General features: G+C 51.1%; 2 protein-coding genes across 2 annotated transcripts in view; both read right to left on the bottom strand.

Annotated features, from left to right (window-relative positions):
- Positions 1-38: 38 nt before the first annotated feature.
- Positions 39-12,082, bottom strand: Icam1 (intercellular adhesion molecule 1). The gene is made up of 7 exons (XM_028763915.1): positions 11,776-12,082; positions 8,803-9,060; positions 3,328-3,642; positions 2,587-2,871; positions 1,631-1,888; positions 1,287-1,535; positions 39-1,196 (listed from the first exon to the last, which is right to left on the bottom strand). The coding sequence occupies exons 1-7, from the start codon at positions 11,840-11,842 to the stop codon at positions 1,021-1,023; spliced, it is 1,608 nt and encodes a 535-aa protein (XP_028619748.1). The 5' UTR covers positions 11,843-12,082; the 3' UTR covers positions 39-1,020.
- A 6,996-nt stretch (positions 12,083-19,078) lies between these two features.
- The window catches only part of Mrpl4 (mitochondrial ribosomal protein L4), a 6,041-nt gene continuing 3,141 nt past the window's right edge, over positions 19,079-21,978 (bottom strand). Inside the window, exons 5-9 of the mRNA XM_028763768.1 lie at positions 21,331-21,448; positions 20,689-20,795; positions 20,488-20,597; positions 20,329-20,405; positions 19,079-19,720 (exon numbers count right to left, since the gene is read on the bottom strand). Of these exons, the coding sequence (XP_028619601.1) occupies positions 19,575-19,720; positions 20,329-20,405; positions 20,488-20,597; positions 20,689-20,795; positions 21,331-21,448 (558 nt within the window). The 3' untranslated portion in view covers positions 19,079-19,574. The remainder of the gene's footprint in view (positions 19,721-20,328; positions 20,406-20,487; positions 20,598-20,688; positions 20,796-21,330; positions 21,449-21,978) is intronic.

Here is a 21,978-nt window from a genome sequence, read left to right as displayed (position 1 = left end):
CTAACTGACCTGATGACTGTACTCAAACTCACAAGACGCTCAGGCCAACATAAAAGTTTATTGATTCAAAGGAAAGGCTTCTGTGCTGGGAGGGGTGCCAAACCTCCCACAACAGCTTGCAAGACCCTTCTAAGGGGCTAGAACATTTTCTTCCAGGCTTTCTCTTCTGGGTGGAGCCGGGTGGGGGCATGCAGGCACTGACCATGATTTCATGAGCATGAGACTCCATGTTCAGCTGCTAAGGGTGAATGAGCATCCATATTCAGGCATAGTGGCTGATATCGGAAACAAAGGTAGGAATGTTTGTGGGTGCGGAGGTGGTTACTCATGCTGGTGCCGGGAGACTCCAGGGTCCAGAGGAGGCAGGGATCCCAGAGAGGTCTAAGAGCAGAGAACCACTGCTAGTCCGAATAGTATTTATATGACTTGTGAAAAAAGTTGGCCCTTTTGAGAAAAGCATCCAGACCAGCGGAGAAACACTAGGCCCATGTGATCTTTCCCCAGACTCTGTTGTGTATACAGCCCCTGCAACAGGGTCCAGGCAATAACTTAAATGTTCACCTGTTCACTGCTCAATAGTTTATTTACAGGGTACTCAATAAATAGCTGGTAAAACTCTGAATTAATAAATACATTTAGAAGAGTTGGGGACAGTGTCTCAGCTTTCCTGTGTCGGAGGAAGTATGGTCTTTTGTTTGGGTCGACTGGGCTATCACGTCTTGCTTAGGCAGGGGCCCCTCAGCAGGGGCAATAGAGAATGAGGTCAGCCTTTCTTGACTGAAGGCCCACCAGGCTGTAGATGTGTCCAGGTCACACATGTTCACAGTCTTGCTCCATCCACCGGTCCTCTTAGCCCTGAGGCTACAAGTGTGCATCCCCTGCCTCAGGCCACCATCTAGTCCTACAACAGCCAGAGGAGGTGGCTGGGACAGGGTAAATACTGTCTACCTTTCAGTTGGAAAGCAGCAGCAGATGTTGCCCTGCAGGGGGGCTGAGGCAGGTGTCAGGTGTCTAGCTGGCTCAGGGAGGTGGGGCTTGTGCTTTGAGTTTCATGGCCTCCTCCTGAGCCTTCTGTAACTTATATATCCTGATCTTCCTCTGGTGGTTATAAATGTAAACGGCCACCGAGACAGCAAGGACCACAAGGACCAGGACCAGCATCGCAATGATGACGGGCCAGTTATTCTGATGGTAGTCTGTGTGGTAGAGACAGAAGGGGACGGTGAGACTCAAGGCCCTGGCACCTAACCCACCCTTCACTCAGCCTTACATCCTGGGATACTCACACAGCACTATCAGGTTCACGTCCCTGGTGACATTCCCATGGGAGCTAAAGGCATGGCACTCGTAGGTACCATTCATCTCCCGTTTGACGGACTTCACCTTCCCGATGGGCAGCAGGGCACCATCTGCTTTCCGGCTGCAGGTCAGCTTAGGGGATGGGTTCCCCCAGGCCTGGCATTTCAGAGTCTGCTGAGACCCCTCTTGCCAGGTCCAGTTCCCCAAGCAGTCCCTCTCGTCCAGCCGAGGACCATCTGGAGAAACAGTGTCAGAGACACAGATCAGGGAAAGGTCAGAGGGCACGTAGGGCGCTAGGGGATGGCTAGCACTACCCTGCAGTCCTACTCACACAGCACGTGGAGTTCCAGGGTCTGGTTTTTAGACAGGGACTTCCCAGCCACCTCCAGCTCCGCAGAGCAAAAGAAGCGTCGTTTGTGATCCTCCGGGCTGGCATTCAGTGTGAACTGGACCTGCGGGGTGGGTGGCCCGGGTGGAGCACCACTCAGATGGACCACCTGCGCCCCACCGTGGGCTTCACACTTCACAGTTACCTGGCTCCCTTCGGAGACCTCCAGCTGGCTCAGGGTCAGGACCGGAGCTGAAAAGTCTGGGGGCGGGACACACTGTGAGCCTTGCCCAGTGCAAGCCCCACCCTTGACCACTCAGCCTCAAGTACAAGGTGGATCTCTAGTGTCAGCCCCAATCTCCAGCATTGGCCATCCAGGAACTAGACCTAGCTGAAACTGGGCCTTTTGAAAGGCCTAGCCCCACACTTTTTGAGACAGGGTCTCACTATGTAGTCCTTGCTGACCTGGAACTCATAAGGACGCTGCCTACCTCTACCACCCTTGTGCTGGGATTAAAGCAGTGCTAAACCTCCCTTCAGTTCTATCTCTCTCTCTTTTTTTTTTTAAAGATTTATTTATTTATTATATATGAATACACTGTAGCTGTCTTCAGACACACCAGAAGAGGGCATCAGATCTCATTACAGATGGCTGTGAGCCACCATGTGGTTGCTGGGATTTGAACTCAGGACTTCTGGAAGTGCAGTCAGTGCTCTTAACCACTGAGCCATCTCTCCAGCCCCAGTTCTATCTCTTGAAAGTGCCACTACTGGCGCAAGTCACTACCCTGGTGCCAGTCCTTACTCCTGAATAGGCTACCAAGTTAGGCTACGCCCCTGAAGGGCCCACCTATGGTGTCAGGCCCGCCCTTGTCAGTCCTACTCCTTTAGTACCCCTCCATTGAGGCCAGTCACTTCTCAACATCGCTATCTCTGGACTAAACCCCGCCCTTTCTTACTGTAGATTCTCAAGGTCCTCTGCGTCTCCAGGATCTGGTCCGCCAGCTTCAAAACACAGCGCAGCAGCAGGATTCTGTCGAACACCTCAGTCACCTCCACCAAAGCAGTGGTTGACACAAAGTCTGTGCTGTTTGTGCTCTCCTGGGTCAGCCTCCGGCCTCCCAGTTCCAGGTATATCTCAGCTTCAGAGGCAGGAAACAGGCCTTCCAGGGAGCACAAGAACTTCTGCTGGCTCCCCACCTCTAGGAGGTCAGGGGTGTCCAGCTTCGGGTTGGTAGCCAAATCTTGAGAGAGAAGATAGGCATGAACAAATGTAGTAGGATCCTGGGTTTGGTTTTTTATTTAACAGCAGCTGCCCAGCCACCTCCAGGGCCACTGAGCAAAAAAGTGTTGTTTGTGATCCTCGGGGCTGGCACTCAGTGTGAGTTGAACCTGCGGGGTCCACCGACCACTTCCCCTTTTCTTTCTTTTTATTCATTTATTTGCTGTGTATATATGTATGTGACCTACTTGTGTAACTCAAAGGACAACTTTCAGGAGTCAGTTTCTCCTTTGGAAGTTGGGGATTGAACTCAGGTCATCAAGCTTGGATGCAAACCCCTTCCTTTACCCACTGAGCCATCTCGCCATCCCCAAAACTCCACTATCCAGATCACTCTCTTCTCGGCATCCCTCCCCTATTGCCTGGTCGGCTTCCTCCCAAATACCCACTTGCCCACTGTGCAGGGATAGGGCCTCACCAAAAGTCCGGAGCTGCCTGACCTCGGAGACATTCGAGAACAGTCCCAGCCCTTGCGGCCTGAGGTCCAGTTCTGTGAGGCATGAGAAATTGGCTCCGTGGTCACGTCGTCTAGCCAGCAACGTGAATGTGATCTCCTTGGGATCCTTGGGGTCTCCGTCCACTGGCTGGCGACTCAGTGGCTCCCCCTCGCGGAGCAGCACTGCAGAGAGCTGGGTCCGCGGTGCTCCCCCATCCACACGGCAGCGCAGGGTGAGGTTCTTGCCCACCTGCTGCCAGACCGGCAGAAGGTCCAGCTCCACACGCTCCGGAAATGCTGCAGGGAAACAGGGGGTTGGGGATCCTGTAAGCTGGACGCTGTAGACAGACCCACACCTGCCTCAAGACTTCAGTCTCCCCCGAACACACCCTACACCTAAGCAGCCAGGAATGCAGACAGCTCTGAGGAAAGCTAGAGAGGAGGTCAGGAGTATTTGCACAAAGATCATCAACCATTCCCAGCAGCGATAGCTGAGAGGTGGAAATATACTCCAAAATCTATCACCAGGAAACTGCAAATAAGTAGGAATGTATGTATCTGGGTGTGTCAGAGGTGGTGGCGGTGGTGCGGGGTTGGCCCAAGTTCAGAGGACTTGCCTATCAGACAGGCGGCCCTGGGTTACATCCCCAGTCCCACAAATAAGATTAAATTAAATTAAAATGGGCCAGTGAGATGGCTCAGTGGGTAAACATGCTTGCGACATAACCTAAGCACCCAAATTCAATCCCTGGATCCCAGGCTGGGTGGCGGTGGCGGAAGCCTTTAATCCCAGCACTAAGGAGGCAGAGGCAGGTGGATCTCTGTGAGTTCGAGGCCAGCCTGGTCTACAGAGTGAGTTCCAGGACAGCCAGGGCTACACAGAGAAACCCTGTCTGGGAAAACAGACAATTCCTGGATCCCATGTAAAGCTGGACAAAGAGAATAACTCCACAGAGCTATGCTCTGACCTCCATATGTTCACCTGAAACACGGGTGTGCACTCACAATAAAAACAACAGATCAACGGGCAGGTTGGTACACACCTTTAACCCCAGCATTCGGGAGGCAGATCTCTGAGTCTGGGGCCAGCCTGGTCAACAGAGCAAGTTCCAGGGCAGTCAGGACTATACCAGTGAGACCCTGTTTCTCTTCTTAAAGTAAAAGTAAGTCAGATAAAACAGTAAGAGCTGAGAGTGGTGATATAGCCTGTAATCTCGGCCAGAACAGGAGAGCCACACGGCCAAGGCTAGCCGAGACTAAGTGAACTGAGGTATAAAAAATTAAGCCACACTTGTGTCAAAACTTTCTATAAGCCGGGCAGTGGTGGCACACACCTTTAATCCCAGCACTTGGGAGGCAGAGGCAGGCGGATTTCTGAGTTCGAGAGTTTGAGGCTAGCCTGGCCTACAGAGTGAGTTCCAGGACAGCCAGGGCTACACAGAGAAACCCTGTCTCGAAGAAAAAAAAAAAAAAAAACAACTTTCTATAAGACTGATTGATGAAATCTTCATGATAAGGAAGAGTTGGGGTTTGCAGATCCAGGGCCAATTCTGTGTTTTTGTGAGATAGGAGTCACTGTCCCCAAATTAAAAAGAGTTAAGGCTACACCTCCATGGTAAAACTCTTGCATAGAATACCCCAGCGAGGAGCCGAGGGGCGGGGCTCAGTAGTGGAACCTTAGGGCAATCCTAAAGCTTTGCCCTCCTTTCTCTCTTCAGCCTTACTCTTCTTTTCCTATAGTTTTCCTTTTCTTTTGTGGGGTGTGTGTGTGTGTGTGTGTGTGTGCGCACGCGCGCTCGCAGGTGTGTGTGGGGGGAGGGGGTTGAGGTAAGATCTCATATTATAGTTAGCTTGGCCTCAAACCTGTGTCTATCCTGCCTAAGCCTACCCAGGAGTTGGGATTACAGGTCTATAGTACGGCATCCACCATAGAGTCTTCTATTAGGTAAAGATGTTGTGAATTAGGTAATATATGTCTTTAATCCCAACACCCAGGAGGCATAGGGAGGTAGATCTCTGTGAGTTCAAGGCCAGCCTGGTCTCCACGTCAAGCTACATAGAGCCAGTATCAAAAAAAAAAAAAAAAAAAAGTGAGATACTACAATACCACAAATACAGTGTATAGTGGTACCCCCCACACCCCTGTTTAATCTCAGCCCTTGGGAGGGAGAGACAAGGGGAATTCTGTGAGTTAGAGGCTAGCCTGGTCTACAGAGTTCTAGCTCAGCTAGAGATACATAGTGAGAATCCAGTCTTAAAGACAAACAAGCCAAAGATTAAAGTTGTCCTCAGCTACCCATGAAGGAGGCTAGCCTGCACTATGTCAGACACAATCTCATGGAGGGGTGGACTGAGAAATAATTCAGAAGGTAAAGGTGTTTGACACCCAAGCATGATGATGGCCTGAGTTCAATCTGGGGGATCCATATGGAGGAAGAGAAAATAGATTCCCAAAAGTTGACCTCTAAGGGCTGGGCTCAGTGGTCAAGAGCACTAACAGGTCGCACAGTGGACCTAGCACCTACGGGGGAGGGGGGGGAGGCACCTGGCGCCCTCTTCTGGACACATCACCAGGCAACACTTGCAGGCAAAACATCCACACAGATAAAATAAAAATGAATTATTTTGTAATATTGACCTCTGAGCCCCACAATGGTGGCACACACCTTTAGTCCCAGCACTTGGGAAGCATAGGTAGTTGGGTCTCTTTGAGTTCCAGCCCAGCCTGGTCTACAAAGGAAGTCCTGGGGCAATCAGTCCATAGTGTGAAACCAGGGGCAGAGCCTTCTTCGCTGTATTAACACCCTGGCACCTGGGGAAGGGCATGGTATTTGGTCTTACTTCTTCACACTGAACTTCAGTCTCTCACCACATCCTGGTTTCTTCATTTTTCAAATATTTATCTGCCCCTCCCATCTTGGATGCTTGAATCACGAGCAGCAAGCTCAGGCAGGCTTCGGCTGGACCCGATTGCTGCCAACTTCCAGTAATCCAGCTTTCTGCCAGACAGATCTTGGGGCCACTTCCATACCCACCAAGGCTCCCCGGTTCCCCAGAGAGAAAGCTCTTTACAGCAGCCACGCTAACACCCATGCTCTCACACCAGGAAAGGTAGTAATGTCCCGCTCCAGCCTTGCTCCAGGTTGTTCCCTCTGCCTAGAATAACCCCACCAACCCCTGCTTGGGTTTGGGGGTTCTTGTTTGTTATCTCTACCCCCAATCCACCCACTCCCAGGCTGACCTGGAACTCATTATGTTGACCAGACTAGCCTTAAACTCTGCCTTCCAAGTACTGCACCACCACACCAAACTATCAGGCCAAGGTCCACTGTGTTCACAGCATAGAAATTAAGTCACAACAGCTGAACAGCTGAAGTGACAGACAGAAATGCAGCAAAGCCAGAATTCCAGCCCCAGCCTTGGTTTTCTAAGATCAGGTACCCTGGGAAAGTTCTTCAGAGGGACCACCCAAAGCCACAAGGAATGCTTGGGGACTTCCCTCCCTCCGGGGCAGCACTGGCACATACAACCACATCCTCCAAAGCACAAGCTGTGCTGAGATTTCTCAAAGGCTTCTGTACAGCTACCACAGAGACTGATGGCCTTTAGGCTTCCCTGTGTCATACCACGGTGTGACATGATCAGCAAGTAAAACAAGATGTCAAAAGCCCAGGGGTCACCTAGTTTCTCAGGCGCTAATTCCAAAGACGAAGCTAGCTGAGTATAACCTCTCCCTGGAGTTCTCCAGTGAGGGTCTGGGGGCATGGTTCAGGGGAAGAGCCCCTTTCTAGGATTCCCAGAGAAGCTGGGTGGAGGCTTGGCAGCTAGTGCTGGCCTGACAGGAGAGGCCCTGAGTTCTGAGTGTAAACACGGCCTCCCTCATCCTGTCCCTTCTGCTCACAAATACAGAAGCAGTCATATCACTCATTAGAATGAGTTTCCTCTTAAGGTATAACATTCCTGCAAGTAGGAAGGACCAACTGCATTCTTTTATACAGTTGCATACTATTCCATGGTATGCCCAAACCAAACTTTATCTTGCCGTGTCTGGGGTTCTCTATCTTTGAGTGCTTTGTAAATGTTTGACCTTCAAATACAGCGGCGGTGTGACTTAGGGGTGGAGCTCAGTAGCAGAGGGCATACCTAGCCAAGTACAAAGCTCTGGTGGTCTTATCCTCAGCCCTAAGGATCAGAGCAGCCCTAGATTCTGACCAGTTCCCTGTGGGAGGGATCTATGCATCAGTGATTTCCAAGACTGGAACTTGGTGGTTGCAGGGCACACACAGGCACACACTTGCACACAGGCACAGGCACATCCACAAGCCAAGCACACGAGCATGCTCACACACACACACACGCACTGGAGCTGGCATACACACACGCTCACACTCACAGGCACAAGCACACTTGTGCACACACACACATGTAAAGAACTGATATCCAATCCAGGCATGGAAGCACACACCTACAATCTGGGCACTTGTGAGGTGGGTGCATAAAGAGCAAGATGTCAAAGACAACTTACCTTAAAAATAAACAGCAGGCTAGAAAGATGGCTCAGCAGTTGAGAACACTGGCTGCTACTGCAAAGGACTGGGATTCAGTTCCCAGGACCCACACGGTGGCTCATTCGAGTTCCAGGTTTCAATACCCTTTTCTGACCTCCACATGTGGGCACACTCATACATGTAGGCACACACACACTCTTTTAAAATAACTAAATGAACACAGGGCCAGCAGGCTGGGTGGTAGTGACACATGCCTTTAATCCCAGTATTTGGGACCCCAAGGCAGGCAGGGGTTTTTAAGGGTCAGATCTAGGGTCAGAGGCTGGGTCTACAGCTCAGTGGTAGAGTCCTTGCCTTGAAATCATTTACTCCTTGGTTCAATCCCCACGACCAGGTAAGCCAGGTGTCGGGTACCAGCCTATAATCCTAGCACCAGGAAGTGCAAAGCCATCCCCAGCTATGTAGTGTGAGTCCAAGGACAGCCTGGCTACCTGAGACCTGTCTTTAAACAAATAAACAAAGGACTGGGTCCAGAGAGAGGGTTCAGCAGAGAGCACTGGCTGCTCTTCCAGAGGATTTGAGTTCAATTCCCCTCACCCAGATGGGAGGACAACTGTTTGTAACTCCAGTTCTAGGGGATCTGACATCCTCACACAGGGATACATGCAGGTAAAACACCAATGCATATACAAATAAATTAATTAATTAATTAAAAAAAACAAAACCTGACACAATTAATCATAGAGTACAGCTAAACAAAACAACACAGGACAATCCAGGCATCCAATGGTGGCATTCTGGAATGTTCTAAATTCCTATGGCACACTCTGCTGGTAGGGGTTTAAAGAGAGCTCTAAGTGACTATGAGACTTTCCAAGGCTGCCTCCGGGGCCAGCTGTCAGGTCCCCAGTGGGTCCCCCTGCTCCCGCCCACTGTCCCTGCCACTCACAGTAAACGGTGATCATAGCAGAAGCTGAGTACTGCTTGGTGCCACAGTTATCATAGCACATTGGACTGCTATCCTCCCCAATGTCGCTCAGCTCAAACAGCTTCCAGCTGGGTCCACTCTCCAGCTCGTCCTTCAGCCACTGAGTCTCCAAGCCCAGGCCGGGGTTCTCGCAAGAGGAAGAGCAGTTCACCTGCACGGACCCACCCCGAGGCAGGAAGGCTTTTGGGGGATGGATGGATACTTGAGTATCACCAGGCCCTGGAACAAAAGGGAGAGATGAGAGGAAGCTGGTCTATCCTTGTGTGACTTCAGAGTCAGGCAGACTTCTGCACCCCATGCAGGAGGCAATTGTGCCTGAACACACAGGGTAACAAATTACGGGTGTTGAGGGGCTGGGCTCAGCGGGCAGAACAACTGCCTAGCACGCCTGAAACAGAGATCGATCCTCTCGGCACCCAGAAACTGGGTGTGGTGGCGCATGCCTGTAATTCCAGCACTCAGGGGGATCGGGGGTTGAATATGATCCTTGGCTACAAATGGAGTCAAACAGCAGCCTTGGATACAGGAACCCAGGTTTTCAGGCACGCTGGGCAGGCACTGTGCCCACTGAGGCCAGCACCAGCCCAGCGCCAGCTCAGTCTCAGATAGTGGTTAGGTGGTTGTTGTTATTTTGTTTTTCCTGTTTTTTTTTATTTTTTTTTTTAGTTTTTCAAGACAGGGTTTCTCTGTATAGCCCTGGCTGTCCTGGAACTCACTCTGTAGACCAGGCTGGCCTCGAACTCAGAAATCTGCCTGCCTCTGCCTCCCAAGTGCTGGGATTAAAGGCATGCCCAGCTTTCCTGGCTTTTTTTAAGGTAGGTTTTCATTATGTTGCCCTGGCTGTCCTGGAACTAACTCTGTAGACCAGGCTGGCCTCACAAAGATCTGTCTCCCAAGTGCTGGGACTAAAGGCTTGGACCACCATGCCAGGCTTAACAGTGGTTGTTAATAAGAGTTTTGGCTTAACCAGAAAAGAATAGGACATAACACATAGTTTTTTGGTGACAGATTTGAACAGAGATCTGGAGGCTGAGAAGGCACTGGCCAAACAGAAAAAAAAAAAAAGTCAATTCCAGACAGAAGAAACAGAGTGCAAAGGTCAGTCAATGGTCAGCATGGCAGGATCTGGAGAGTCAGCAAGAAGAGGAAGAGGATGAAATGAGAAGATCCTCTGGGTAGTGGTGGTCACATTAAAAATGTGTCCCCAATGCCAGATGTGGTGGCACACACCTTTAATCCCAGCACTCGGAAGGTAGGAGTTTGAGGCTAGCCTGATCTATACAGTGAGTTTTAGCTACACAGTGAGACATTGTTTTGTTTGGTGGGGTTTTTTTTGGGGGGGGTATTCCTCAGTTCTGGGGGGTATGGCTCAGAAGTAGAGCACTTCACTAACTTATGCAAAGACTTGAGGCCCACCCCCAGCAGGGTGTAAAGGCACATGACTGTAAACCAAGCCCTTAGGAGGCTGAAGCAGGAGGACCAGGAGTTAGCCTGGCCTGGAGAACAGCTTGTAGACCAGCCTGGCCTACATGGTTTCTATCTGAAAACATTAAAAAGGAGCCAACAAGAGGCTAAGCAGGGAAAGGGCTTGCCAGCAAGCCTGACCACCTGCCCACAGCTCTCAGAGCCCCTGCAGTGGGAGGAGGGAAGCGGTCCTGCAAGCCGCCTTCTGAGCAGCACTTACGTCGTGACACAAGCACACACATGTACAATAAGTAATTAAGATGTAATCAATTAATTAAAATAAAACAACCATGGGGTCGAGGGGAAAACACCTTTAATTCCAACATCCAGGAGGCAGAGGGAGGCAGGTCTCTGAGTTCCAGGCCAACCTGGTCTACAGAGCAAGTTCTAGGACAGCCAGGGCTACACAGAGAAATCCTGTCTCGAAAAAACAAAAACCAACCAAACCAAAAAATTAAAAATGAAAAAAAAATTAAAACAACAAAAAAAAGCTGAGCTCAGCTCCTCCCCCACCCCACCCATCCCCACACTCGCCAAAAGATCCCAGTGCTGTGACTTGTGGTCTGGTGGAAGTAATCCAGCCACTCTCCTCCACACCTCTGGAATTATTCGGGCTCCTCGGAGAACCCTGAGGCTAAGAAGAAGTCATCCATCTAGTAGTAATGGATTCTGGGAATCCAGGTCAGGAGCCTCCTGTTAGCTGCTGAGCAAGTTCTGAATCTTCCTCTCATAGGAGGCCAGCAGGCGCCGCCCCCAGGCTGCAGCAAGGTGAGGAGTCCTGAGCTACCTCATTCTGGCTCCAGGGTACACCAACCCTGGAATTCCCCAGCGCAGAAGCAGCCTGGACTTCCCCAGGGGTGAGGATGAGGAACGGGTGTCTGTGGGGGAGGGAACCGGACCTCAAGATTCAGCTTAGGTCGGGCCAGCCCCTCAGACCATCTGTTCCCCACCTCGGTCATATTCTGACTGCCCCATAACAAGGGCTGGGACCACAGTTCCCATTGCACAGACCAGGGGCACAGGTTCTAAGCGTACAAGTTTATAGGAGAGTAGTGTGTCTTGAGCCTGTAACCCGAAGAGTCACGAGGCCTTGATGACTGAGTTCTGGGCCAACCTAGGCTAACGGGTCAAGCCATCAAAACAGGAAAGAAAGGAAGGGAGGGGGAAAAGGGACGGGGAGAGAGAGAGGAGAGAGGACAGAGAGACAGAGAGACAGAGAGAGGGGGGAGGGAGGGAAAGAGGGAGGGAGAGAGAGAAAAACTGAGACTTGTGTTCTGTAGTCCACCCATGGAGTGTTGCTACTCCGGATTCGAACTCCGGGCTGCTAGTTTTCAACCCTGGGCTTCCAATCCTACTTCCCGTTAACAGCTGCAATTCATGTGATGTTCCGCTGGCCGGGGAGCAGGGGTTTCCACGGCTCTCCGGGTCCACCTGGACCTGCCCCCCAAAGCGACCCCATCTTGGACTCACCAGGGATCACAACGGCGACCAGGGCCAAGAGCAGAGGCAGCGTGGGGTTGGCACGGGTTGAAGCCATTGCAGGGCCAGGGCAAAGTGCAGGTAGCGGCGGAGCAGGGCACTGGCACTGGGTGTAGGCTGAGGCGGGAGCCGCTTTTATAGTCTCTGGCCACGGGGGGCCGAGGGGCGGTGCTGTTGGGGCCACTTTCCCGGAAACCTCGTGCCTTCCCCTCCGGAACGAGGGCTTCGGTATTTCCGGATGGAGACTGTGCTCTGGCCGCGAGGGGTGGTCCTGCCTCGCTGGCCCCTGCGATCCAGGAATTTCCAAACTGAAGTAATGACATGGGGGGCGGGGTAATGGAGGGGAGGGGAGGTGGTGTCAGAGACCAGAAGGTGAGTTCGGGGAGAGAAGGCCCGGGCCTCCAGGAGTCACGCCTCCAGGTTAATTGGTTGACTAGTGCCTAGTCCCCTGAGACATCAGGACGGTCATCCCCTCCAAGGAGTAAACTGAGACTCGGCATTTCGCAGGGATCCGAAATCAAGTCCTGATTCTTTAACTACTGCAAGCCTCTTTCACCCACCAGACGCTCTGGCGGTGGATAAGGGTTCCTCGGAATCGCTTGGGGACGCTATCCATCCGGAGGGGCCCCTCTCCCCAGGGCCATGCCCCACCCACTTGACACTAGAGATTTTCGGAGCAGCGATCCAAGCAGGCCGGTACAGATCCGCCGTGAGAAAGTGCTGCCTGAGAGGCGTCGCGCAGTCCTCACCTCCCTCCTCCCACTCGCGAGCCCCCCCGCCCCCGCGGCCTCGCTTCCCCTTTTGTGCTTTGACTGCTGGGGAGTCTTGACAGCTCCCCAAAAAGGAAGGAAGAAGTCTGGTCCTGTGGCGTGGAGCCCTGAACCGCCCTTTCCTAGGATGGATGAGAAACTGAGAACGCTGAAGAAGAGAGGCACCTCTCAGAAAAGAGAGACCAAGCTCTGCCACACACACACACACACACCTACCCAGCGCGCCCTCTGGGTGTCCTCTCCTCCTCTTTCCTCTCCCCACTTCCTCCAGCCTCTCCGGCTTTCTCTCCCCCTCTCCCGCCCCCCCAACCCCCCTGGGCGCCGCCCCCCCCCGCCCAGGTCCCCCCCCAACCCCCTTAGCTAGTCTCTCCCCTTTCCCCTCTCATCTCTCCCAGCTTCTGTGTCTTCTTGAGGTCAGGCGTCAAGTAGCTCAGGGCGGGCTCAAACGCCCTGTAGCTGAGGATGACCTTGAACTCTCAATCCTGCCTCAGGCTCCACCACTTGCTTTCCGCAGGGAAACTGAGGCAGACTCTGAACAACGAGGTTGGGCAAAGAGAGATCTCAAACCCTAGTCTTCCAAGACCCAGGGGCTTGCTTACTGGCCCTTGGACGCCTGAGGCTTCCTGTTTTAAGATGCCTATACCGTTGCTGTGGAGACTAGCCCTGGGCCAGGAGGTCGTGCTGCAGATGCGGAAGGGAGAGGTCCAGATGCACGCGTCCGTGCTCTTCCTCCAGAGCCCACAGCTTCCAGGCCACTCTACACCCACGCCTGAAGCCTGGGTATTCTTAAGGAATTTCCACGGGGATGTTTTGATGGAGGGGGTGCCTGGGGAGGAGGCATTCAAACTCTAGCCCGGGACAACTATGGTGGAGTTTCTGAGTGACCTCAAGGGAATCTGGGAAATCCCCGGAGTGGATTTTTCTCAGGGTGTCATTGAGAGTCTTTTGGTCCCTATTTCACCTGTTTGAGCCTCCATTGCTCTAAGGTCTCATGTGCAGTCCCTAGAGCGTGACTGTTTAAGCGGCGCCTACTGTGTTGAGGGCACCGTGATTCCAAGAGCTGAATACTGGAAAGTCCTGCTGGGATCCTCAGCGGAGCAGCGATGCACAGAGCACGACTTTACTTCAACAGAGAAGCTAGCAGCATACAGCAGCCTATAATGTACTTAGAAGACAGAGCAAGACCAGATGCCTGACTGGGTGAGTTTAAGGCCAGCTCCACAGGAGAGGATTTCTTCAAGAACCGTCAACTGGGGGCTGGAGAGATGGTTCAGCAGTTAAGAGAAAGTGCCCTTGCAGAGAACCCACGTTCAAATCCCATCACCCTCATGGTGGTTCACAACCATCTGTAACTCCAGCTACATGTGCACACATACACACACACACAGTCATATGGTTGGAGAGATGGCTCAGTGTTTGAGTGTACATACTGCTGTTACAAAGGACTGAAATTAGGTTCCCAGTACCCATGCCAGGCAGCAAGCATGCATGTGGTACACACACACACCACACACACTCATACACACAAGCTAATGTTCACATATGAAATCAAGTTAATCTGATACAGTAATTTTAAAAACAATCTTTCTGGGGCTGTAGCTCAGTTAGTAGAGTGCCTGTTTAACAAGCACAAAGCCCAGATGGAAAAAAGAGGATCAGGAATTTAAGGTTATCCTCTGATACATGTTGAAGGCCAGCCTGGGCTACACTTAGGGCCTCTCCAAAAACGAAAACAAAAAAAAGTATGGGGTATTATTTTGTGATTTACTAGTAAAGTAAAAACTAAATCCAGGGATAGAGAGGTTGATGACTAAAAAGAACTGGTGTGGTGACCATAAGTTGGATGGCTGGAGAGATAGCCTAGTGGTAAGAGCAGTTGCTACACTTCCAAGGACTGGGGTTTGGGTCCAGTACATCTAGAGGCTCACAATTGCTTGTAACTCAAGCTGCAGGGACCCCATTACCTATTCTGGCTTCTTCAGACACGTGCATACATGTGGCACGTGCACATACACACACACACTATTTTTTAATTAAAAGAGGGTCTGGAGAGAGATGGGTCAGCAGTTAAGAGCAGCTGCCGCAGCAGTCAGGCAGTGGTGGCACACAGCTTTAATCCCAGCACTGGGGAGGCAGAGGCAGGTGGATCTCTAAGTTGGAGGCCAGCCAAGGCTACACAGAGAAACCCTGGAGAGAGAGAGAGAGAGAGAGAGAGAGAGAGAGAAAGGAGGGGGTGTGGAGGACTCTTGTTCTGTTCCCAGCACCCACATGGTGGCTCACGACTCTAGTTATAGGGAATCTGGTGATATCTTCTAACTTTCATGAATACAGGGCACATGGCGCATGCATATGCATACAGGCAAAATATTCATACACATAACATCTAATGTTTTATATTTTGTTTTATGTGTATGGATATTTTACTTACATGGATATCTATGTAGCACATGTATGCAGTACCCATGGAGACAAGAAGAGGGCATCAGGTCCCCTGGAATTACGGAATTACAGTTACAGGCAGTTGTGAACCACCATTTGAGTGGTGCAGATTCAACCCTGGGCCCTGGGCCTTCGGGAAGAGCAGTAAGTACTCCTAACTACTGAGTGCTCTCTCTCTCTCTCACTCTCTCTCTCTCACTCTCTCTCTCTCTCTCTCTCTCTCTCTCTCTCTCTCTCTCTCTGAAGCACTGGGAGCTAGTGTCCATGAGTGCCTGTTGCCATTTTTCAGCTCAGATGACACTGGATCTGGCAGTTGCCACTGCCTCTCTCCCTCGAGAATGGAAGGGTTCAGGTGTCTTCTTTTCTCAAATAAAATGATTTAACTTGAAATAAAATTAAAAGCACTGGGAAAGCAGAGGCAGGAGGAAGTTCTCTGTGAGTTTCAGGCCACCCACAGCTACATAGTGAGACCCTGTCTCGAAACAAAACAAACAAAACACCTTTAAAAAAAAGAGCAAGAAGATATCAGCACATGACTTTAATCCCAGCACTCAGGAGGCAGACAGAGCTGAGTTCAAGGCCAGTTTGGTATACTGAGGAGCAAGTTCCAAAACAGCAGGGGCTACACAGAGAAGCCCTGTCTCTGAAAGGGGCTTGGGGTGGGGGTCGGGGGCACTGGAGAGAGAGTGCAACAGGTAAGAGGATTAGTTGTTCTTCCAGAGCTCCTGCGTTCAACTCCCAGCAATCACAGGTGATGGTTCACAACCACCTGTAGTGGGACCTGATGCCCTCTTCCAGCCTTCAGGGGTATGTGTACACAGAGCACTCGCACACATAAATTAAACAACAAAAGCCAGAAGCTAACCTGGAATACATGAGACCCGTCCTGGGTGGTCCACTGGCTATCTCTTAGACTTGAATATATTCTCAGGCTAGACCCATTGGAGCTGTTGAGGCTTGGGGCTGGGGTCAAGGGCAGTTTCTTGGAAGAGGTCTGAGACACTAGAAGGGTCCTTAGCTGAGGTGGGGACGGGAAGGTAAGTGGCAATAGGCTGTGGGGCAGCACACTCTAGCGTTACATTCCTTTGCAGTTTCCTCCCCTGCCCTGTGCCTCAGTCTGCAGGAAGGGCATGACTTCCTCTCTGGTGCCAAGTGGTCTCACAAGAACTAAGGAATGCACTGAGGATCAGAAACTTCCCAGCCTTCCTCTGTGACATTACCTTGGTGTTCCCTCCACCTGCTATGCCTTCCCACTCATCCCAACACAGCTTGTCCTCCTTTCTCCTCCCTGCAGCCTGAGCCGCCTCAGTTTTTATTTATTTACTTTGAGACAGGCTCTTGGTCCATAACTCAGGCTGGCCTGGAACTCCCCGGCTTCTGCTTCCAACACTCAAGATCTGGGATTGCACCACCACACCCTGCTGACATTTCCCCTGGTTTAATGAATTGTAGATGAGCATTCCGCTAGCTGAGCCACATGCCCAGCCCCAGCCCCAGCCCCAGCCCCAGCCCCAGCCCCAGCCCCAGCCCCAGCCCCAGCCCCAGCCCCAGCACCAGCACCAGCACCAGCACCAGCACCAGCACCAGCCCCAGCCCAACTTTTGCTTTTTGAGACAAGGTTTCATGCAGTTCAGGCTAACTTCAGTCTTACTAATAGCCCAGATTGACCTGATCCTCTTGACTCTCAACTTCCCAAGTGCGTTTAACACCTTGCCTGGCTACATCCCAATAACTTAAAGTACATTCTAGACATAGTATCACTTTTCTAGGATGCTCTTTCCTCCTCAAATTGGCTGAAGGTCTCCAGTGTGGAGGGACCGGTTCTGACTTTAAAAAAAAAACAACCCTGTGGGTGGTGATGGGTCTCACTGTTTCCTTCAAGTTCTAATGTAAGTGGAACTGCACCTGTGTCTTTTAGGCTGGGACTCTCTGACTTTAGTACCTTTAGCTTTACAAGAGGCACAACAGAGACATGTAGGAGTGGCTAGCCACACTGGGCCAGCATAACTTATCCCAGTGGCTTCTTTGGTGGTTTTATATGTTGTTTTTTGTATTTTTGTAGCCTGATAGACCTAGAACACACTTGTAGACCAGGTTGCCCTGAATTTAGAGATAGGCTTACCTCTGTCTCCTGATTGCTAGGATTAAAGACCTGTGCCTGGCTTGTTTCTGAGCAGAGGAAACAGGTTTATTATGGAATAATGAGAAAGGACTGCCAAGGAGAAGGAATCCAAGATGGGAACACTTCTGTTGAGTGTCTTTGAAATTGTGTCTGTAGTAGCCCAGCCTGGCTGCAAGCTATGTAGCCAAGGGTGACTGTTCAACCTTCCCTCCTGCTTCTACCTCAAGTGCTAAATGACAGGTGTGCACCACCATGCCCGTCTGGCCTTACTATGTAGCCCAGGCTATCGTTAGAATTGCAGTCCTCCAGTCTCAGCCTCCAAAGCATTGCAATAGAGCGCATTCCACTCAGGGCTTCTGTGGCTTTTGTTTTTCTAGTTGCAATGTCAACACATCCCAGGGATATTTTCAGCCAAAAGAGGGCTGGCAGCCATCATCGGGTGTGACTGAGGCTGTCTGGCGGTACGTACACCAACAGAAAGCAGTCCTAGTCAACTTCAGTACTGGTTTAAAGAGACAGAGCTAGATGTTGTCTTTGTGGAGCCCTGCCCCACTGTCTGGGGACTCCTCAATTTCCCTCCTTTTTAAGGAAGATTTACTTATTTTACTTATATGAGTACCCTATAGCTATCTTCAGACACACCAGAAGAGGGCATCAGTTCCCATTAAGATGGTTGTGAACCCATCAGGTGGTTGCTGGGAATTGAACTCAGAACCTTTAGAAGAGCAGTCAGCGCTCTTAACCACTGAGCCATCTCTCCAGCCCAATTTCTCTCCTTTAAAAAAATATATTTATTTTGATTTTCTTGAGACAGAGTTTTCTGTGTAGTCCTGGCTCTCCTGGAACTCACTCTGTAAGTGGGCTTGCCTCAAATTTAGAGATCTACCTGCCTCTGCCTCCTGAATGCTGGGATTAAAGGCACATGCCACTGCTACTCAGCTTAAATGACTTATTCTCTGCACATTGGTGTTTTGCCTGCATGTATGTGTGAGGGTGTCTGAACCCCTGCAACTGGAGTTACAGATAGGTATGAGCTGACATGTGGTTGCTGAATTGAACCCATTTTTTGGGAAGAGTAGCCAGTGCTCTTAACCACTGAGCCATCTCTCCAGCCCTTTTATGTATATAATGAAAACCTCACTTTTCCTTTATAAATTTGTTTTTTGAGAAAAATAAATACATACAAAAGAAGACAGACATAGCTTTGTATGCATGCCTGTAATCTCTGTACTTGGGAGATACAGTCCCTGTAGAGAAATCCTCAAGGAGGGACTGGGAGTGGAACTCATGGTTTGAGTGGCTCCATTTAGTACCACAGGAAAATCTTTTTTCATGTAAGCCCTTTTCTTTTTTCTTTCTTTTTTTTTTTTTGAGACAGGGTTTCTCTGTAGTTCTGGCTGTCCTGGAACTCACTCTGTAGACCAGGCTAGCCTTGAACTCTTGAACTCAGAAATCTGCCTGCCTCTGCCTCCCAAGTGCTGGGATTAAAGGCGTGCGCCACCACTGCCCGGCGCCCTTTTCATTTTTAATTATTTTATTTTCTGTACTCTGTGTCCATGCTGTGTCTGTACACTATGTTTGTACTTGGTGACAGGAGAGACCAGAAGAGGGCATCTGGCTCTCCTGGAACTGGAGTTGACGATGGCTGTGAGCTGCCCTGTGGCTGCTGAGACTCCAGCTCCAGGTTTCTGGAAGAGCAGCCAGTGCTCTTCTCTGTCAATCCATCTCTCCAGCCTGCCCCCTCTTTTTTAAAAAACAAACAAAAAAACAACTGAGAATAATACAGCTGAATGGTGGTAGTGCACACCTTTAATTTCAGCACTTGGGAGGCAGAGGCAGGAGGATCTCTGTGAGTTTCAGGTCATCGTGGTCTACAGAGGGAGTTCTAGAACAGCTGGGCTACACAGAAAATTCCTGTCTGGAAGAACGTACATGACAACAACAAAATGAGAATATGGGGTGGTCTCTTTTAACAGGTTTATTGGTTTTGTTGTAAGAACACAGACACTGCCTCTTATTTGAGCCTGCCTGGCATCCAGGCGGCATACCCTCTAGAGGTGAGAGGACAGGCTGCGGCTGGCTTGGCACCTGTGCAAGCTCCAACATCTGCCTCAGGAGGGAGGAATTCCTCCTGGCAGTCTGTACCAGAGCATGTTGTGAGCCTTGGAGGAGAAGCATCAACAATATCCAGCACTGGATGGACAGCCTAAGAGCTGACAGGATCCTACAGCAGTGACCAGATCCATTTCCAATTTTCTTGTGAAAAATACGATTTATTTTTAATGTGACAAAAGAGATCCCAGGCAGGCACCATCTTGGCTCTGTGCAATTGTCCCATCCTGGCAACAAGGTCCAACAGCTTCCAGGAAACTGCTTTTTTTTTTTTTTTTTTTTTTTTGCAGGATGGCTGCTGACCTGACCCCCACAATGGGGCAGGCCCCTAGGTGACCAGGGCAGGGTTAGGGGAAATCACTATAGGGCAAGCGGAAGGGGTAGAGTGGTGTGTATCTTGAATCTTGCCAGAGTAGCTTGTCCTCCAGGAAGGCGACAGAAGGCAGGGTGAGGACCAGAGTCTGGTGTTTGAGCATGCTGTACACATTCAGGCCTGGGGTGTGACAGCATGGTCAGAGTATCACTGCCCTTCAGCCTAGCCCGAGGCCATCTCATCAGAACCTGGGCCCTGGCCCTCCACTGGGGTACACTGCTAGTTTTCAGATCCCACGTCAGCTGCTGAGCGACTAAGTGCCTTCGAGTTTGCTCGGAATTGAAGTGTGACACCCATGCCACATCCCAATGAGGACCCAGAAGTGGATAAACACACTATATCACTGGGAGACCAGAGTCAGCAGGAATCAGTGAGGGGAGGAAAGAGTGGAGGATAGGCAAGACCAGCTCTCACCCCGGTGCTCACGGTTGCCCTCTGCAGGCATTCCGTGGAACAGACTCTAACAGATAGGACTTTGGGATGCTTCTTGCAGAAAGGCACCACTGGGGCAGCTGAAGGCTGGGGGAGTGGCTCTGGGTAGAGCACATGCCTAGCACATGAGGTTCTGGGCCTCGGTTTCCAACCCAACACAACTAATTGGTAAATTCTTAGACAAGCCATTCAGGCATGCTGTGACAGGTGCAGGGTTTAAACTACCCATGATTAACAGTGGGATCTGTGCCAGTTTCCTCCAGGGTTCTGGGGTAACGACTAGACCCATCACTCACCAACTGCAGGGATCAGGTTGAAGCTCTTGAGCCCTGAGGTGGCTGCCACGACATTCTCAGGCATCTCCTCATGTGTTCTGGAACAGATTGAGACTGAGAGGTGAGCCGGGCAGGACACAGGGGACTTGGCCCCTTCCCCACCCTGCCCTGTGCCCTCACAAGTCTACAAGGAGCACGGAACTCCCCCAGTGTCGGTACTGGGCCAACTCTGTCAGATACTGGGGGTCTGCAGTGGGTAGCTCCAGGGAATCCACAATGTGTAGATCATCCTGTGGAGAAAAACAGGACCCTGGGCTCCAGTGCAGAGCCCAGGGATCACAGGGCCCAGCCATGTTCCCTCCCCACTGTACTGCACCATACCTGCATCAGCTTGACAGTCAAAGCCACCTTGAGGCCCAGTGCCCGCACTTTCATGGGCAACATGTAGTAGTAACTTGTAGGGCCCCGGGGACCATGGGCTATCCCACCTGCAGGGACAGTGGTGTGTGAGGTATTAGTCACTGCTGGTCTGGGATGTCAGAAATCTGCTTGATGGCTGGCAAGAGGTGTTGGAGGTGGTGATGAACAGTAGCCAGGGGAGTGGGAGGGGCCAGAAGATCCCGCTAGTATCATGGGAAGAGTGGGCAAGGGAAGACTAGACGGGAGACCAGGTGGAGATGGACTGTAGAGAGGCATGAAGGTACATTCATCCAACTCTAATACAACAAACTGAAGTGGAAAAAGTAAGTTCAAGACCAGCCTGGAATATACAGCAAGATCCAGCCTCAAAAGAAAAAATAAACAGAATGCAAGGAAGGTGTGGCTAGGGCTATGGCCCAGTTGGTGGAGTGCTTAGTATGAAAAGAACCTTGGGTTTCATCCCCAGCACTGCATGAGCAGGCTTGGTGGTACAGGGCTCTCATGCCCCAGGGGGCTAATAAGCTGGGGACTCTATCATGGCAGTGGTGGGCACTTGCATGGCAAGGATCATCTGAAACTCCCTCCCGAGTGGGTCCCACTCACCTCCTCGCCATAAGGGAGAACGGATGCTGCCATGCCGGGCACGGCCACTGCCTTTCTGTTGCCAGGGCTTGCGGCCACCACCACTCACCTCAGCCCTGGTCTTGGTCTTAGCATAGCTCTGTGGGTACAAAGAGGATGGGGGTAGGGTTCAGGCAAATGGCAGTGAAGGCTGTTAAGGGGACAGTGAGGGGAACTTAGGGACCAGAGTCCCCCACCTTGAGAAGCAGAGCTCTGCTCCCCAGTTCACAGGGGCTGTGGTTTCTGAGTACCAAGGCCTCACTATATAGTTCAAGCTGGCTCTGAATTGTATTTCCCTCCTCAGCCTCTGCAGGGCTGTGACCGCAGGCATGGCCATCGTACCTGGCTTTTTGTTGACTCTTGAATGTTCTAGAATCAAATCTTGGTTCTCACTGACTAAATGGTCAAGCTAGGCTCTGTGAGGTCCTCTCCACAGAGCACTGACACATACTGTCCCTACTCATCCCTACTGTAGCCGCACTGCCTTGAGAGGTAAATCAGACCTATCGGTAGACTAATTGAAACTTCCCTTGGCTGCAGCACGGCTCAGCAGTAGAGTACCTGTGTAGAATCTCTAGTGAGATCTGGTGACATAGCTCAGTAGTAGAAATTCTCAAGTGGGATGGTGGT

The sequence above is a fragment of the Grammomys surdaster genome, unplaced genomic scaffold (assembly GCF_004785775.1).
Source record: "Grammomys surdaster isolate TR1022 unplaced genomic scaffold, NIH_TR_1.0 140, whole genome shotgun sequence".
NCBI classification, from domain to species: Eukaryota; Metazoa; Chordata; class Mammalia; order Rodentia; family Muridae; genus Grammomys; species Grammomys surdaster.
The sequence above is the reverse complement of the archived record's forward strand: the minus strand, read 5'-3'. Positions and strand labels throughout refer to the sequence as shown.

What these genes read in the sequence shown, in the direction of transcription:
- Icam1 (XM_028763915.1), bottom strand. Translation starts at nt 11,842, where the DNA reads ATGGCTTCAACCCGTGCCAACCCCACGCTGCCTCTGCTCTTGGCCCTG. An exon ending in GAGGACCTTGAGAATCTACA is followed by an intron (nt 1,889 to 2,586) that starts GTAAGAAAGGGC and finishes TCCCGCCCCCAG; the next exon opens with ACTTTTCAGCTCCGGTCCTG. An exon ending in CGTGAACCTGATAGTGCTGT is followed by an intron (nt 1,197 to 1,286) that starts GTGAGTATCCCA and finishes TCTACCACACAG; the next exon opens with ACTACCATCAGAATAACTGG.